Below are 16,962 nucleotides of genomic sequence, written 5' to 3'. Positions count from 1 at the left end.
TTGTCCTTTATTTTGGTCATTTAACATTTACCGTACAAATGGTACCACTTAATGCACACTCTTTCATATTTATGTGAAAAATAGGGAAATTGAATTGTCATTTTAAAATAAATTGACATATGCTGTTTGATTTTAGATATTTTTATTAGAATATGCGTTTTTGTGAATTTTTCTTGGTTTTGCGCTTGCATTTCCCTTTGTACAACAAAGCTATAAACAATTAAATCTTTTTATCCTTATGAACCTCTTTCAAATTTGCCCCTTTTCCAGGTTTGCCATTTTATCCAAGGAAATATGGTCACCTTAACTATCCTCTCCCAGCCTGTATCAGTTGCCTGCCTTTCTGCTTTGATTAGGTTCAGTTGATTATTATTATAATTAATTATTAATCATCATCGTTATTATAATCACTAGCTGAAACCCATCTTCTCAGACATTTTGCAGGGTTTGGGAGAGGTGAGCATGAATCTGACCTGTGGGTTTACTCCCCAGTTTTGATTCCTTTGGGATTGGTGAGGGCCAAAGCAAGTCTTAGCCAACAGTTGCATGACACTTGTCCAAAAACATTAATCCGCGTGTGTTTTTGCACACTTCATAGCTGCAGGACTTGCAACTGGACCTGTTCCAGCCATCAGGACTACTGGAACAAAACACTCCTACCTATTTGGAGAGGATAAGATAAACAGACAGGACCATACCCCTTTTGGTCCACTCTGGTTTTATACAATGCCTCTTTTAGCCCAAATGATGAAAGAGGTTTGTAACTGAGTTCTTCCCAGAGAAAATAATGCCGAACCACTTCCATCCTACTGTCAAGAAAACTGTATAGATATGTCTGATAATTGTTAGGAGCACGAGTATCTGCAGGGATAGGTCAAAATCTGCCAAATGGTGGGCACAGCACTGCAACTGAAACCCACCTGCACATATAAAATGTGAGAGGCTTCCATCGTGATGCGATGCCCACCATCTTGCAGAATTTGACCCACCTACAGATGCTGCTGACTTGGAGCCAAGATCAACTCGAAGGAGATCATTTTATTAGATATACAATGCCTGTTCCTGTCAACAAAGATGGACAGGAACAAAAGGCAGCTAGAAAAGGGATGGCAATTTTTAAAAAAATCCTGTTAAGCCCAGTGGGAACTTTGCCCCTGGTTTTGCTAAATCCTTGTAGCTGGGTTGGGGCAGTTCTTGAATTTTAGACTTGCTTGGCTTCCTGGGGTTGGAGAAAACAGCAATGCCAACCCTGTTCTGTGCTGCGGCAAGCGTGCAAAACCTCCACTTGGGAGGAGATGGAGCTGTGTCAACTAATTTTCTCCTCTTCTCCCATCTGGATTTTGAGTTTGTGTTTTTGTCTCCTTTGTCAGCTGCTTCGAAAGTTGAGCCTGATGTCTGGTCCAACTCAGAAGGATGAGGAAGGTCTTTAAAACCTTATTTGGTCGTCACTTTTCCAAGTGCTGATCTCTGCTCGCCCCTTTCCACTGTGCACACACACCAGATTTAGGGGAGGGGGGGGGTTCAAAAAATTTGCCTGGCAGCTGTGGTTACAGTTATGTGCCGAGCATCAGTGCTGCCAACGAAGCTTCTGCCAATCGGAGTGGTAGCAGACAGCAAGTTTAGGTGCAGGAGTAATAATATTGATTCTTGAAAAAGCCTCTTTGGCTACTTTTGCTGAGAATGTTGTTCACTGTGGTCCAAAGCAGCTCTGCCTGAAATGGCAAGGCCTGGTCTGACCCCTCAGAGCTATACAGCTTCAGAAAGTCTTTAGTACCAAACTGCAAGTTTTAATCGGACGAAAGAGAAAAAAAAATTATGTAGATCCAATAGAAGAGAATCTATGTAGCTCAGGGTTGAACTGTGGAGTCCTTGGTGCTCTCTGAGCTTGGTTGTTGGCTTGCAGACATTTTGTTACCCGACTGGGCAGCATCATCAGTGTGAGTTAGTGTGGGGTTTGCTCCCTGTTTATATACAGTGGCTTGCCCTGATGTTGATGGGTGTGGTTTTCTCCTTGGTACCTTGAGTACCTTGGTTCCTTGGCACCAAGGAGAAAACCACACCCCCATCAACACTGGCAGGGCAAGCTACTGTATATAAACAGGGAGCAAACCCAACACTCACTAGCACTGATGATGTTGCCTAGTCGGATAATGAAACGTCTGCAAGCGAACAACCAAGTTCAGAGAGCACCAAGGACTCCACAATTAAGTAAATGCCTGGACAGCCGGGCATATTCATTCTATTTTCATTTGGGCACCAATGAAATCAAACTAGACTTAGCCTTTGTCCTGGCTTTTTCCAACTACCACTTTGAGGACTGGGGACCTCAAGACAGTATCAAAGCCAAGGTTGCTGCAGTCCTAAACAAATTACAGACATCCTCTTATCCCCCCCTCCAAAAAAATCTGGAAACCCCTTGCATTGGATTGATTTGAATAATCCCATTTTTAAGATCGATATATTTATTGTTGAAATATTGAAACACAAAAAAAGTAGAAAAAAGCGAACACTGAAAAACAAAGAAAAAACAGCCAGACGATACAAAAAAGACTACTACATCTGAAATTTTAAAAAGCCATAGTGAAAAAAGAGAAAAAGTAAATTACTCTGTGGTGATACATCCTTCCTGAACCACAGCGAGCCACAGTTTAGATATAGGAATTTTGGATCCAACGTTAGCACGTACTTGTTGTTAGTTTCTATTTGAATCCTAAGAACTAAACTCCAGATGTCTAACTCTACCTTGCTCGATGATATATTGCATATAAAGGAACCATTCCTGCTTGAATTCAGTTAAACTTTTTTTGTGGATATATTGATATATTGATTTTATATTGTATTGTTTTTTACTGACTGCTATTTTATTTGTAAGCCACCCAAAGTCATCATGTACAAGATGGGTGGCAGAGAAATCCATGAAAGAAAGAAAGAAAGAAAGAAAGAAAGAAAGAAAGAAAGAAAGAAAGAAAGAAAGTCAATTTTGCCATTGCAGCATATTCTCCAATTTGGCAGTCTGATATCATAGGCAAGGAATCTCTCTTGCAATGTGGTGCTAGGTTGAGATTTCAAAACTCCCTTGGGCACCCAGGTCAGCTCACCGACACTGACTTCCATAGGTTCCATTTGAGGAATCTCTTTTTTAAAAACCTTATTCCAGGGTTTCTCCACCAGGTTCCATGCAACCTTAGGTTTCTGCAAGAGGTCACTAGGGGTTCCCTGGGAGATCACAATTTATTTAAAAAATTGTTTCAGAATTGGGCAACTCCACATTAAAGAGACAAGTTTCATTCTTTATTTTTAGTTTTAAAACACTGTTATTGCATATATAAAGGCCTGCACAAGAAATGAATATAATCATTCTGTAACTTCTGGCCTGTCTTTGAGCCTGAATGTGCAGGGGTGCCCCAAGGCCTGAAAAATATCTCAAGGGTTCCTCCAGGGTCAAAAGGTTGAGAAAGGCTGCCTTATTCTGTATTTTGACTGTACTCATATGGGAGTCATTTCTGACTCTTTTTAGGAGCAATTGCAGTGGATCCGAGGTATTTATTTGTTAGTTAGGTTGGTTTGTTTATTTAAACATGTATTTATATTTTATGGTTATTGTTTTAAATGATTGCTTTTATTGTAAACTGCCAGAGTCCCTCTTGTGGGGGGGAGATGGGCAGTGGCAAAATTTGAAAATTAAATTTAAATTAAATTAAATTAAATTAAATTAAACAATTTATATGCCCCCACCCATCTCATTCTCAAAACTCAGGGTGGCTAATGGTACATCAAAAAAACTAACACAGAAGGCCAAAACAAAATTAAAAATAGCAGTTAAAAACAACAAAACCAACTAAACAATATTCAGTGTGCCAAGACTGATGACAAGCGCCATATCTCATTCAGCCTACAAGCTGGCCTCGCCTAATTTCTTGGCTCCAGCATTTGGGGTAGAGCCAGGTTTTAAAAACAGCCTTTTTTCTTTTTCACTTTCAGCATTTTTTTGTCTCTGTCTTTCCTCTCCCTAAGGTGAACGGATTTTAAAGCAATCAGTGAGCAGGATCCAGACTGGACGAAAACCCTACAGCCTTTCCATCAAACACGATTCACACAGTAAGTCATTTTCCACCCCCGGCAGTTCTGTTTTAAGAAAGAATTAAGATGCCATATGCTTGTTATTAGGATTTAAAAAACAAATTAAAATGGCTTAATTTATGAAAGATCCTGGCAGTTTGTTTCTATAACCTTCGATAATGGAAAACAGGTTAATTCTTGCCATGGCCTAACTGATTTTGGCTAACACCATGAGAAGCAGATTGGCTTCTTCTGCTGCCAGCTAAAACTGTGTCTAAAACTGAGTCAATATCTCTGTCCAGCTTACAAGGCAGACATTTCCTGCCATTGTGAATCCCAAATGAGAGTCTCAGTCTTGCTATGAAGTTTCACCAGGCAGTTTACTCAAAAGATTAACGTTAGATTAATTGCCCAAACACAAAGTGTGCAAAATAACAGATAGCTTTAAAAGCATATGTGCAACCTTAATGCCCATCCTGGACCTTAAACACAGGCAGACTAAAGAACTGAAATATGCAGGTTCTCCTAACCAAAAGTGCTGTGGGGAGAACAAACTTTCTCCTGATTCCATCCTACATCAATGTGTTTTTCCTCCATCACCTTTAGTGCTTGAAAGCAGAAATTCCAAGAAATGCTCAGGAAATAAATAACTTGTAACTGATAAGTCTGGCGGCTTTGGGGGAAAAAAAAAAGAAGAACATTAGACCTATCCTATCTTTGCAAATCATTGGGTGGGGGTCTGTCCAAGGATGCAGTAATTTCTACCTCCAAACCCAAAAGCTCAGCCTTGCTTCAGGAAGGACTCCTGGAACTGCAAAGCCCTTATTTTTATTTATGTATATGATTTATAGAGCTGCCCGTCTTACAGAAGCGACTCTGGGCAGCTGACGAAGGTCAAAACACAGAAGACCCAACACATATAACCCCCGCCCAAGGATAAACACCAATCCCACTGATTGGAAAAGCACATCAATAACAGAACTCATCTATGCAATTGACCCATATGTTTGGGGAACTTAGTGGATCTGAAAAAGGAATTGCCTTAATATATGTTGGATGCATCATCACCAAATTGTTTCCTTCATGGTGCAGAACAGAGGGATCACCTGGTGCCTACTTCAACCTCTATCCTGCAGCTATTATGGATTTAAAAGAATTAAGGCTGGAATAGCCAGCAGTTCCTAAACATGCAAATGTGAGTAGATTAATAGGTACCGCTTCGGCAGGCATTCTGTTTAGTCATGCCAGCCACATCACCACGGAAGTGTCTATGGACAAACGCCGGCTCTTCGGCTTTGAAATGGAGATGAGCACTGCCCCCTAGAGTCGGACACAACTGGACTTCATGTCAAGGGAAACCTTTACCTTTACTAGCCAAAGGCCATTTTCCAATTCCCAATGTTTGGGACTTTGGAACTTACTGGGGGCTCCAGCTGGTGAGCCTCAACCCCAGCGTGGTCCTCATCGCAACGTAATTCAGGGTCCTCCTTGCACTGATGAGAATAAACCTACTTTCTTCCTCATATAGGTGACCCTAGTCTTGGAACACTTCTGAATGGTGGTGGGGGAACTTGGGCAGCGTAAGCAGCTTTGCCTTCTCTCTGACAAGCAAGCAACCGGAGAACAAGAGGGCTGTTTTAGGCAGTTAATCCCTTTCCCATTCAGGGCTAGGCTGCCTGAAGGGGTTCCCTTCTCTGCAGCCATACACCCTGCCGTGCATCTTTCTCCCTTCTTCAGACCATGAAATGTGGACCAGCTGGTTCAACATTGACCATCCTGGAGGCAACGGAGATTATGAGCGCTTAGATGCCATTCGCTTCTACTACCGGAACAGGGTGTGTCCGAGGCCCATCAGCATCGAAGCCCGAACCACCGATTGGGTCCCTGCAGCCAGTTCAGGCCAGTTGGTCCACTCCAGTGTCCATGAGGGGTTCTGGTGTCTGAATAAGGAGCAGCTCCTGGGGCAAACCTGCTTAAATTATGCAGTGCGTTTTCTCTGCCCTGCAGGTAAGAGCTGTTTTTGGCTTTTCAGGAGGGGTGTTCAAATGAGCAGAAAGCCAATACAGATAGTCCTCACTTAACAGCTATTTGTTTGGTGACGGTTCGGACTTATGACCAGTTGGCTTCTGGCGAGCAAAATCAATGGGGAATTGCATGATTCACTTAACAACCACTTGGTTCACTTAATGCTCATGGTAATTCGCTTAATGACTGCGGCAAAAAAAGGTAAAATTGGGTCAGATTTGCTTGATGACCACTTTGCTTAGCAACCAAAATTCCTGTCCCAATTGCGGTTGATAAATGAGGACTACCTGTATGGGATTTAGATGCAGGTTGGAGAGAGAAGCTCTGCAGAGCATTTTGGAAGGAAGATGCTAGTACTTGACTGCATTCACACAACATACTTAACCTGGTAATGCAGCTAGCCCATGTTCTGAATTTGCGCAAAAGCTTTAGCCACCAGCTAAGCAAATAGGCTGGCTTGGCCAGGGCACGGGAAAACTAACCAACAGGACAACCGTAGTGCATGGAGAGAAATTCTACCCTCAAGATGTTGAGGCAGAAGACTTGAACTTGATCTGTCAACCAGATCTCACTTGCCAGTCTCGATAGCAGGCAGAGATTATCAAAGGTCTGGAAAATTAAACTCAGGCAACCCCTTAGGAACCAAAAGGTTTTCCTATTCAGCTTAGCTTAAAAGAGATAAAGAGGTCAGGGTGTCTCCTGAGAAGTCAAAAAAGTCATGATGCATGTTAAAAATGGGGGTGGTGCTTCGATGGCACGGTTGTAGCTGCCATCTTGACTTTTTTGACCCCTTCCTTGCAGACGTCCCTGGAAGGGGAATTTCTGATTTGCCTTTGTTTATCTTTTATCCCATGAAAGGAGCTGAAGCGCTTCCTCTCAGGCTGCTCAGACATTTTTCTTACTGAATCAGCCTTGTAATTCTGAAAGGAGGCCAACCTTTTGCCCCTTAAAACTGGGGGGAAAAATGAAGATGTTGGACATGCTTCCTCTGGGTGTCCCTGGGACCCATGTTGGCATGTCCTGTTCTCCCAGGCCTTGGGTTTAGGTGGTTGGGGCCCCTGTTGGATTTGTTTGAAGGTGTGGGGCTGTTAACCAGAGTTGCCATCTGTTGTTGTTCTCTTTTATAACTTTATTATGCTGTATTTCCAATATTGTTTATTGTACACCTCCCAGAGTCAGTTTGGAGCTGGGCTGTGCCTAAATTGAATCAGTTGAATTGAATTAAATGCCCATCCCTGCCTTAGAGTGCTGTGTCCCCTGTCAATGTACGAGCAAGGGGCACACAGTCAGACAAAACAAATAAACTCCAGTGTCACCGGCACACTCAAAGGATTCCCGTGGTAGATTGCAGCTAGCCAGGACACACTATGTTTGAACAATCACTGTGGTGAATCAACTCATCATCTTACACCTTGCTGTCAGGGTGGTGAAGCAGAGAAGCTTCTTCTCAAAGCCATCACTGGATTCCTCACTGAACAAGGAGAAGGCCATTTGGGTCCGGCCTTTCTTTTCAAATCTTCTTGGAGTCATCTTGCTCCACCTTGTAAGATAGCTGCTGGCTGTGTCTTGTTCCCAGGCTCTTTGGCTGGCAATTCCAAAACGTTCTGGTCTTCATGGTCAACGTGGAGCCCGTGTTCTGGAAAATGTGGGCAAGCTGGTATCCAGAGTCGGAGCAGGACGTGTCTCACAGATAGCATCTGGGATCCGCGCTGCAGGGAAATCAGTAAGGAAGGGAGGGGCTGCGTGGGCCCCCCTTGTGCAGGTACTTTCCAAGAACTTGATGACTGTGAAATTGACTTTAGCAATATGCATGGAGCCAGGGCATCTAAAGGGGGGCTGCTGTGGAAAAAAGAGGGGGCTGGCTTTGACTGGGCAAGTGAAAGAGGACTTAAGCCTGCCTTACTCAGGGGTGGGGATATGATAAAGGCAATGTCTTGGGGACACAGCAGGAAAGAGGTTGCCATAGCTGTGCTTGTACCATGAGCAGTTAGCAGCACTTGGGGAAAGGTCCGTGTAGAGTTACCACATCTAGAACCTCCCCCTAACCAGGCATCTGTGGTTGGGGAGATGCCATCCTTTCTCCCCTCTCCTGGGTGAACTTAAACAGGCTGCCTGGATAGAGAAGAGAAGTCAAGGCTTTTCCTGAATTCCTAGCTGCAGCCTAATATCATCATTATCATCATCATCATCATCATCATCATCATCATCATCATCTGTTGTGGGGAGGACACAACATTTTCATTGCTTTTGGGTGATTCAGATAGGCATTATGGTAGGCATTGCTTTCAAAAGGCATTTGATATTTTCAGAAACGCAGTTTTGGAAATACGTTCTTCCTTTGTCTCCTTGATGCATGATGCATTAGGGACATCTCTCTCTTTAGCTAAACTGTTTTTCACCAATTCATCTTGGAATGGAGAACCTGTGGCTCTCCAGATCTTTCTGAACACCAGTCTCCAGCATTCCTCAGCACTGGTCATGCTTGCCAGGTTGCTGAGATCCTTCTGATATTTTTGTGATGTTTGGAAAGCCATTATCTAGAACACGCACAGGTGAAAAACTGCTGGTTTGTTTTTTGATTCCTCCTAATCTGGCTGATTTTAGAGAGAAAGAGAAAACATAATTTGGAGTAACTCATGCTTTTCTTACACATCTCAGTTTGCAACATGACTTGCTCCCTGGGTTGGGTGAATACCGAGTGCAGCGCATGTTTCTGCCAAGAACATTTACTCCGTGGCAATGTTTTCCTGCAAGATGGTGCCCCGGCAGCTGGAGCCCACATCTATCTGCAAGCCAAGCCAACAAAGTTATTAACTGAGACAGACCACAATGGGGCATTTCAGGTTCCTGGTGTGTGCCCTGATGGAAAAACCACTCTGCAGATTAAAAAGCCCAAGTATGCAACTGCCGTGCTCACTTTGTCTGAGAGCGCCAAAAATTCGTCAGCCATTCACATCTACTTGAAAAGAGCAGGTAAAGAACCACTGGGCCCCAATTCAAGGGGAGGATGGACTTCATCAGTCCTACAATTCCATCATGCATAACCCCCACACCTTCTGCAAGGCATGTCCTGTGCAAGCAGGTCTATGGCTCCCACAGTGCATGCTCCTGCACCATGATTATGTGGTCTTTCTAACAGCAGGGAACAGATCTGTCAAAGATGACATTATCGGCGGAGCATGGAAATAGAGATGGTGCATTGGGTTTCCCATGGGCCAAATGCTTTACCTATATAGTAATCTGAAATAAACAGCTCTCTTCTTACAATCCGGAGTGCTGCGCACATGAGTGGGTGATTGATGATTATGTGCCATCAAGTTGTTGCTGACTCTTAGCGACCACATAGATTTTCTCCATGATGATGCCTCCCTAACCTGGTCCTTTAGGCATGAGTGGGTGGGTAGAAAATAATCTTGCTTCTATGGCAAATTCTGCAGTGAAAATCATTGTTTCTGTGCTGTTAGCTGTCTTCATTTTAATTGCTAAAAATAGGCAAGCTTGAAATTTTCTCTGAGATCTGTGTGTGCTCAAGTGTGACAATTCCTTCACTTTGAAGCAAGTACTGTTCAAGGTATCTCAATACTGCAGGTGGCACCTGATCAGCTTACTATATTCTGGCTGTATGCTTATCATGTAACCCACTAAAGACAATCATTCTGGCCTCAGGTCATAATGGTAGAGAGCATATTGTATACAGTATATTGTGAGAATTCTGAGACACACTTAATTGACTGCTTATTTGCTTAAAAAGAAAAAAAAATGACTATTTGCTATTCCATTGGGGCAAAGTGACCCTGGGAAGTTGCTGCTGCAGAAGCAAGCTGGAATTGAACATCTCGGTGTAGGGAATCCTGATCTAGATGCAGACTTGGCCTACCAATAGACGAAGTGAAACAATGCACTTTAGAGTTGTGTGTGTAGAGGGGAAACGTCACACTTTCCAGCACTCTCCCTGGACTGCAGGCTGTGACTCAAGTGAGGGGTCATTGGTGGGATCCCACCAGTGCATAATCACTGCCCTTCTGTTGCCATTTTAGGTATCTAGGACTGGCTGTAAGAACTGCCCTGCATTCCCAGGACTAGCCTACTACTTTCAGATCCAATAAAAGAGGATTTGAAGTACTGAAGCAAGATTCAGCTGCCAATCGAATCACACCCTGTATCAGCCTTCCCCAACCTGAATTCCATGTAGTTGCATGGACTTCAACTCCCAGAAATCTCAGCAATGATCATGCTGGCTGGGGAATTTGGGGAATTGAAATGCACATTTCTGTAAGGGGTTGAGGTTGGCAAAGCTGCTATACGTGTCCATCGCTGTTTCCCTCCCCACCTGCATTTCTCAGCTGATTATTCGCTTAATTAGCACCCACATAGGCTCTTCCAGTAGATTAATCTCTACAAGGTACAGAATGAAACCCACAGGGCAGCAAAACTGACCATTCCAATCGGTGAGGGATCAAATGCTTTTCTCTTTCAGAAAAACCATACGTGACGATGCATCCAGAAAACAAAGCCAGAAGAGAGGGACAAAGTCTTTTGTTCTGTTGTCATGCCACTGGAAATCCAGCACCTGGTAGATATTTGTGGTAAGAAATTTGTGTGTGTGTGTGTGTGTGTGTCAGAAGCACCTACCAAGGCGCTTCTGTATTGAGAGGATTTCCCAGTGCTGTCACTGTTGCCCGGGGGATGCCCATGGGGGCTCCTTTCATGTCCCCGTTATTTTCCCACCGAAGTGGTACCTATTCATCTACTTGCATTTGCATGCTTTCGAACTGCTAGGTTAGCAGGAGCTGGGACAAGTTGACGGGAGCTCACTCAGTCACATGGCTCGCGCTGTTGGGTTTCGAACTGCTGAGCTGCCGACCTTAATGGTCCTCTGACTCAGTGTCTTAGCCACTGAGCCACCACAGCCCCTGGTAAAAAACCTAAAATGGGATTACAAAATGAAATGAACACCAATTGCCTCCGAAGTAGTTCCAAATGGTGCAAAGCTAGGAACGTCTTCATGCTAGGAACGTCAACCTGGGTACTCTCCCAGCATTCTCATTAATAGCTGTGCTGGCAGCGGAATTCTGGGTTCTGAAGTCCATACACTTAGAGGGCAGAAGGAAACGCATCTATGTTCAAAGACATATTTCAAATCAAGGCTAGTTCCAGATTGGTATTTTAATGTTTCATGGAATATCTGAATCTCTACTAGACTCAGACCCTATTTCCTTTCCCTTGGACCTCTTCCTTCTTGGATAACCTCATTAGACCGCAAAACCTGGAAGAGAAGTGCATTTAGTGTGGCAATGCCTTGTTGGGGAGAGCAGGGAATGCTTTCCTGGTGGGACAACTGTTTATCGCAGCCATTTTCTCCACATTCTGAATAATGGAAAAAAAATCTGAACCCGCCCCCCCCTCTCCTGTAGACACATAGGCACAAGCTTTGTTTCTGAGTTGCCAGTGTGATCTTTCTGATAGGTTCCACAATGACACGCTGCTGGACCCTGCCCTCTATAAATATAAAAGCAACTTGATGTTAAAGAATCTGAAAATGGACCAAGCTGGATGGTACTTTTGTAAGACCAGCAATGAAGCCGGTTCAGTCAAGTCACAAAGCGCAAGCCTTTCTCTCATAGGTGAGCTGCTTTGGGGAAGACCTCGGATGGAAATAGGATAGATGGTGGTGGGTACTATTATTAGCCTTCAAGTGAGAGACACAAGTCCATGCAGTTTTCTGGGCAGCATTTTTGAAGGTATTTGCCCATGCTTTCTTCTTAGGGCTGAATGTGATTGACCCAAGGTCACTCAGCTGGCTTCCATGCCTAAAACAGGACTAGAACTCAGGCGTCCCTGCTCCTAGTTCAGCACCTTAACCACTACACCAGACTGGATCTCAGGATAGGTTCTGGGGTTTCCCAATTAATCTCTACAAGTTACACAAAGAATGGTTCTAGAATTATGCAAACACAGCAGGAAGAAGTGGGAATGGAGTGATAGAGTTGACATCACCCATTTTCATTCTCAAGGACCAGTAGACCATCATTTTCTTGTGTGGGAACAACCACAAGCTTTCAACCAAGCTTAATGCTGCAGAAAGGTGGGGATGGTCTGTGATGCCATTGTCCTCTATCCAGTTCCAGCCTTCGGAAGAAGGCTGGAACTGTACAGTAATCATGTCTCCTAGATACTCAGGATGCCTCAACCATTGATTCATAGAATTGTGGAAGGAACCACAAGGATTAACTAGACAGTCCCCTGCAACATGCAGGAAAACCAATTAAACCATCCTAGAGGGGTTTCTGTCCAGGGTCTAGGCACTGTCTGAGGAGCAAGCCTTCTACATGTGCATTTTGGGAGCAACTGCAGGAGATACATGCTTGTATGCAATACCTCAACCTATCCTACTGTGCAGGAGGTGCTAATTACTTATTTTCCAAGTGTGACTCTGCACACTTCTCTTCACTGCCATTAGCAACACTTTTTGTGTGGACCTCCACAGCTAGCCAAAATCCCCAAATCTTTCGACAGCTTCACACTACAGCAGGGCTGCAGTGTGTGGTCCTCCAGGATTTCCTGAACTACAACTCAGACCCCAGCAGAGTCCACCCATATGGCCCACAAGGAAGGACACCAAGAGCTGTAGTTCAGCGATGTCTGAAGGGATCGGTTTCTCCACCCTCATCCTACAGGCTGCCCTGTTTATGAATAAAGGACTCCCTGTAGACAGAAGGTTAGCACATCAGGGGACGTGTTTGACGGGGTTTATGAGAACTGGAATCCAAGGTTCTGAACGGGTACCAGTTTGAAGGAAGTGAATTCAAAGCTGTCTAAGATACTACAGAATCAGGATTTTATACAGGAGTCTTCACAACTTGGGCACCCTCCATACATTGGACTTCAACTTCCAGATTTCTCAGCAAAGGTCCTTCCAGCTGGGGAATACTGGGAGTTGAAGGATGCCCAGCTGGAAAATCTCTTATAGAAGGCCCCGTAGTAATAAAGTTCTTACTGAGTATGAACACAACATGAGGCAACTTTCACAAAATGTATAACATACTAGATACATATTTTTCTACCTAACTACTACTGTTAGGGCTTTTCTTATCACTTAAACCAGGGTTAAATCAGGGTGGGCAATCTGAATCACCAGGGTTGGATGTAGCCCCAAATCCCTTTTCGTGGCTTTTGGAGACCTTTCTCCATGCAAGGAGTTTGCTCTTTTGAGGCAGGAAATGCAGAGAAACTGTTGGATAGGACCGCTCCCCACCCTAGGCATAGCATGTTATTTTTTAATGGGGTAAAAACCCAAGATGCCCTTTTCCCCATCTAGACAAATCAGGAAGTCCTGGTCTCACCTCAATGCATAATGTTGCCCATTTGCATCCTCCTCCTGCTCCCTATTGCGATCCTTTCCCTTCTAAAATGTCACACTACCACCACCAAAAGGTAGCACATCCCTGGTTTAAAACAACTCTGTCAGCGAATTGGCCACACTTGATAGTAACCTATGGAATTGATTTTAACAGCAAAGAACAAAGCACCCTGTGACTCAAGGCCTGAGAGTTATCTTATCCGACTGCCCCATGACTGCTTTCAGAACTCAACCAATTCTTTCTACTATGATGTTGGTAGATGTTCATCCAGGACATGCTCTGGAATGTTAGCTGAGGGCTTCCGGTGCAAGGACACAATTACTCACTGTTGTGGGGCCTCCAAAATGGAAACGCAAGAGATAACGTGTGCTGGATACACACTTCCTGTCAAGGTGACTGTGGAGTGTGGCTGTCAGAAGTGCACTGAGGCCAAGGTCACCGTTCGAGGAAGAGCTGTGGCTTCTGATACTGGAGAGCCCATGAGGTTTGGTCATATCTATATGGGGAATAACAGGGTCAGCATGACGGGTTATAAGGGTACTTTTTTTGTGCAAGTGCCCCCAAACACTGAGAGACTGGTGCTCACCTTTGTGGACCGCCTGCAGAAGTTTGTAAACACAACCAAAGTGTTGCCTTTTAACAAAAAAGGTGGGGCGGTTTTCCACGAGATCAGGATGTTAAGGAAAAAGCCACCTATCACAATAGAATCCGCTGAGACCAATGTGATTTCCTTGGGAGAAATGGAGGGAGATGATCCAATTGCCGAACTTGAAATTCCTCCCAATACATTTTACAGACTGAATGGAGATCTCTATGCAGGGAAAGTTAAAGCCAGTGTGACTTTCCTAGACCCGAGAAATGTCTCCAGTGCAGCCACAGCACAGACTGACTTGAATTTTGTAGATGCGGAAGGGGACATGCTCCCTCTGCGGACATATGGCATGTTTTCTATGGATTTCACAGATGAAACAGCCACAGAATCACTCAACGCAGGCAAAGTGAAGATCCACCTGGACTCAGCTCAGGTCAAGATGCCAGAACATCTGAAAGGGATGAAACTTTGGTCTCTGAATCCACAAACAGGTTTATGGGAGGAAGAAGGTGATTTTGAACTGGACCAGAGCAGGCGTGGAAAGCGAGAGGAGAGAACATTTCTGGTGGGCAACATGGAGATACGAGAAAGAAGGCTTTTCAACTTGGATGTCCCAGAGAGCAGAAGGTGCTACATCAAGGTGCGTGCTTACAGAAGCGAGAGATTCCTGCCCAGTGAACAAGTTGGGGGTGTGGTTGTCTCTGTTATCAACCTAGAACCAACCCCAGGATATTCTACCAACCCTAGAGCTTGGGGGCGCTTTGACAGTGCCGTCACTGGCTCTAGTGGAGTTTGTGTCCCAGCTTTCTGTGATGACCAAAATCCAGATGCCTACAGTGCCTATGTCATGGCAAGTCTTGGGGGAGAAGAACTTGAAGCGGTTCCCTCCTCTCCTCAGCTTAACCCTTTTGCTGTGGGAGTGCCACAACCATACCTCAATAAGCTCAACTACAGGAGAACAGATCATCAGGATCATAATGTGAAGAAAACGGCATTCAGGATCAGCGTGGCCAAGCCTACTCCCAACATTGCTGAAGAGAGCAATGGCCCCATATATCCTTATGAAAAGCTACATGAGTGTGAAGTTGCGCTCCCCACAGCTGCTCACTTCAGGTTTTACAGAGTAGAAGGACACAAATATGACTATAACACCATTCCTTTTAATGAGGATGACCCCATGAACTGGACAGAAGATTACTTGGCTTGGTGGCCCAAACCAATGGAATTTAGAGCATGCTATATTAAAGTGAGAATCAATGGGCCCCTTGAGGTGATTGTGAGATCCCGCAACACAGGGGGCACCCATCCATGGACTGTTGGCAAGTTGTATGGCATCAGAGATGTGCGGAGCATCCGTGCTTTAGACCATCCTAACCTTTCAACGGCATGTCTAGAATTCAAGTGCAGTGGCATGTTGTATGATCAACAACGTGTCGATCGGACGCTGGTGAAGATCATCCCCCAGGGGAACTGTTACAGGGAGAATGTCAACAGCATGTTGCATGAATATCTGGTAAACCACCTCCCAGTTGCAGTTAATAATGACTCCAGCGAATATACGATGTTGGCTCCTCTTGATCCTCTTGGTCACAACTATGGGATCTATACCGTTACTGATCAAGATCCTAGGACAGCCAAAGAAATAGCTCTGGGACGATGTTTCGATGGGACCTCTGATAGCTCTTCAAGAATTATGAAGAGCAATGTGGGCCTAGCGTTAACTTTTAATTGTCAGGAGAGAGAGACACGAGAAAACGTATTCCAGTCCCTAAGGAATGTGCCCAGCAGGTTTTCAGCAAGCCCTCTTAGGGAGAGAACTGGAGTAAGACGACGAAGTGAAAGTCATCAGAGTGGGAGTTCTTCTGGTTAAGGTCCCACAAAAAGTCTGAGCAGCTTTGGTACACTTGCTCCTGAACGGGCAGCTCTGTGAGAATCCCAGCCTCTCATATTAATTCATGTGCTAGAGACGACGCCACGTGACAACACACATCCTTGTCGATGCTTTTTAGAGTAGTTTTTATTAAAAGATTTTACATATGTAATAAGAAATACCTTCAAAGAAAAAAACAGTAAATGTGAAAAAGAAAGCAAAAGAAAGGGACAAGGAAAAAAGATCATCCATGCAGATACTGATGTGTATGGCAAGGTTCTGCTCATGTGAAGCTTTACATGTCCTTCACAGTTTCACTGACCTTCAGAGGTCCTCCAAGAAATGCAAAGAAACATTTCCAGACAGCCAATAACGGATCAGGTTAGGCTTTCCCATCTAGTGCCATCCAGGTGTGTTGACTTCAACCGTATTAATTCCAGATAGCATGGAAGTTGAAGTCCTTCATGCCAGGCAGATATCAGATTGGAGGCATCCAGACTGTACTGTGGCCTAAAAAACTAGGCAGCTGGTAGCTAATTATACCTTTAAAAAATTGAGTCAAGTCATTTGTATTTGGAGTATTAAAAGCCATGATTTCTGGGGAATCACAAGCAGCCATACCTGTTGGGTTGGATTCTCAGCAATGGTATGCTAAAGATGGTTCACTGAATAAACCACCATTGGTTGTGTTTGCACAAGATGTTAAACCACAATGCAATTACTTTGGTTTGGCTTGGCAAGTTAGATGGCACAGTGTTAACAATTTACTTCCTGAAAGACATTCTTGAATTCAGCAATAAAATTAAAGATGCTGATCTCTGAGATGTTTCAGTTTCCAAGTTTTTTTATATTTTGAACATTTTGCAAATGCTTTTAATGTGGTCATATATCTGTAGATAGAGGTGTGTCCCTCTCTTTCAGCCCAGGTAAAGGTAAATGCTTCTGAATCAGAATTTGCTGTTCTGAACCCACACGTTTTAGGAGACTGTGTTTGTAAATGAATTGCTGGCCAGTTGCTAAAAAAAAAGCTGAAGTGTTAATACCTATTTCTATAA

The 16,962-nt window shown here is 44.1% G+C and overlaps 1 protein-coding gene across 1 annotated transcript in view; it reads left to right on the top strand.

Annotated features, from left to right (window-relative positions):
- CILP (cartilage intermediate layer protein) overlaps positions 1-16,125 on the top strand; it is a 29,156-nt gene extending 13,031 nt beyond the window's left edge. Inside the window, exons 2-8 of the mRNA XM_063314376.1 lie at positions 4,015-4,098; positions 5,797-6,066; positions 7,661-7,846; positions 8,743-9,057; positions 10,562-10,670; positions 11,551-11,708; positions 13,599-16,125. Of these exons, the coding sequence (XP_063170446.1) occupies positions 4,015-4,098; positions 5,797-6,066; positions 7,661-7,846; positions 8,743-9,057; positions 10,562-10,670; positions 11,551-11,708; positions 13,599-15,907 (3,431 nt within the window). The 3' untranslated portion in view covers positions 15,908-16,125. The remainder of the gene's footprint in view (positions 1-4,014; positions 4,099-5,796; positions 6,067-7,660; positions 7,847-8,742; positions 9,058-10,561; positions 10,671-11,550; positions 11,709-13,598) is intronic.
- Positions 16,126-16,962: the final 837 nt, after the last annotated feature.

The sequence above is a fragment of the Candoia aspera genome, chromosome 13, assembly GCF_035149785.1.
Source record: "Candoia aspera isolate rCanAsp1 chromosome 13, rCanAsp1.hap2, whole genome shotgun sequence".
Taxonomy (NCBI): domain Eukaryota; kingdom Metazoa; phylum Chordata; class Lepidosauria; order Squamata; family Boidae; genus Candoia; species Candoia aspera.
The sequence above is the reverse complement of the archived record's forward strand: the minus strand, read 5'-3'. Positions and strand labels throughout refer to the sequence as shown.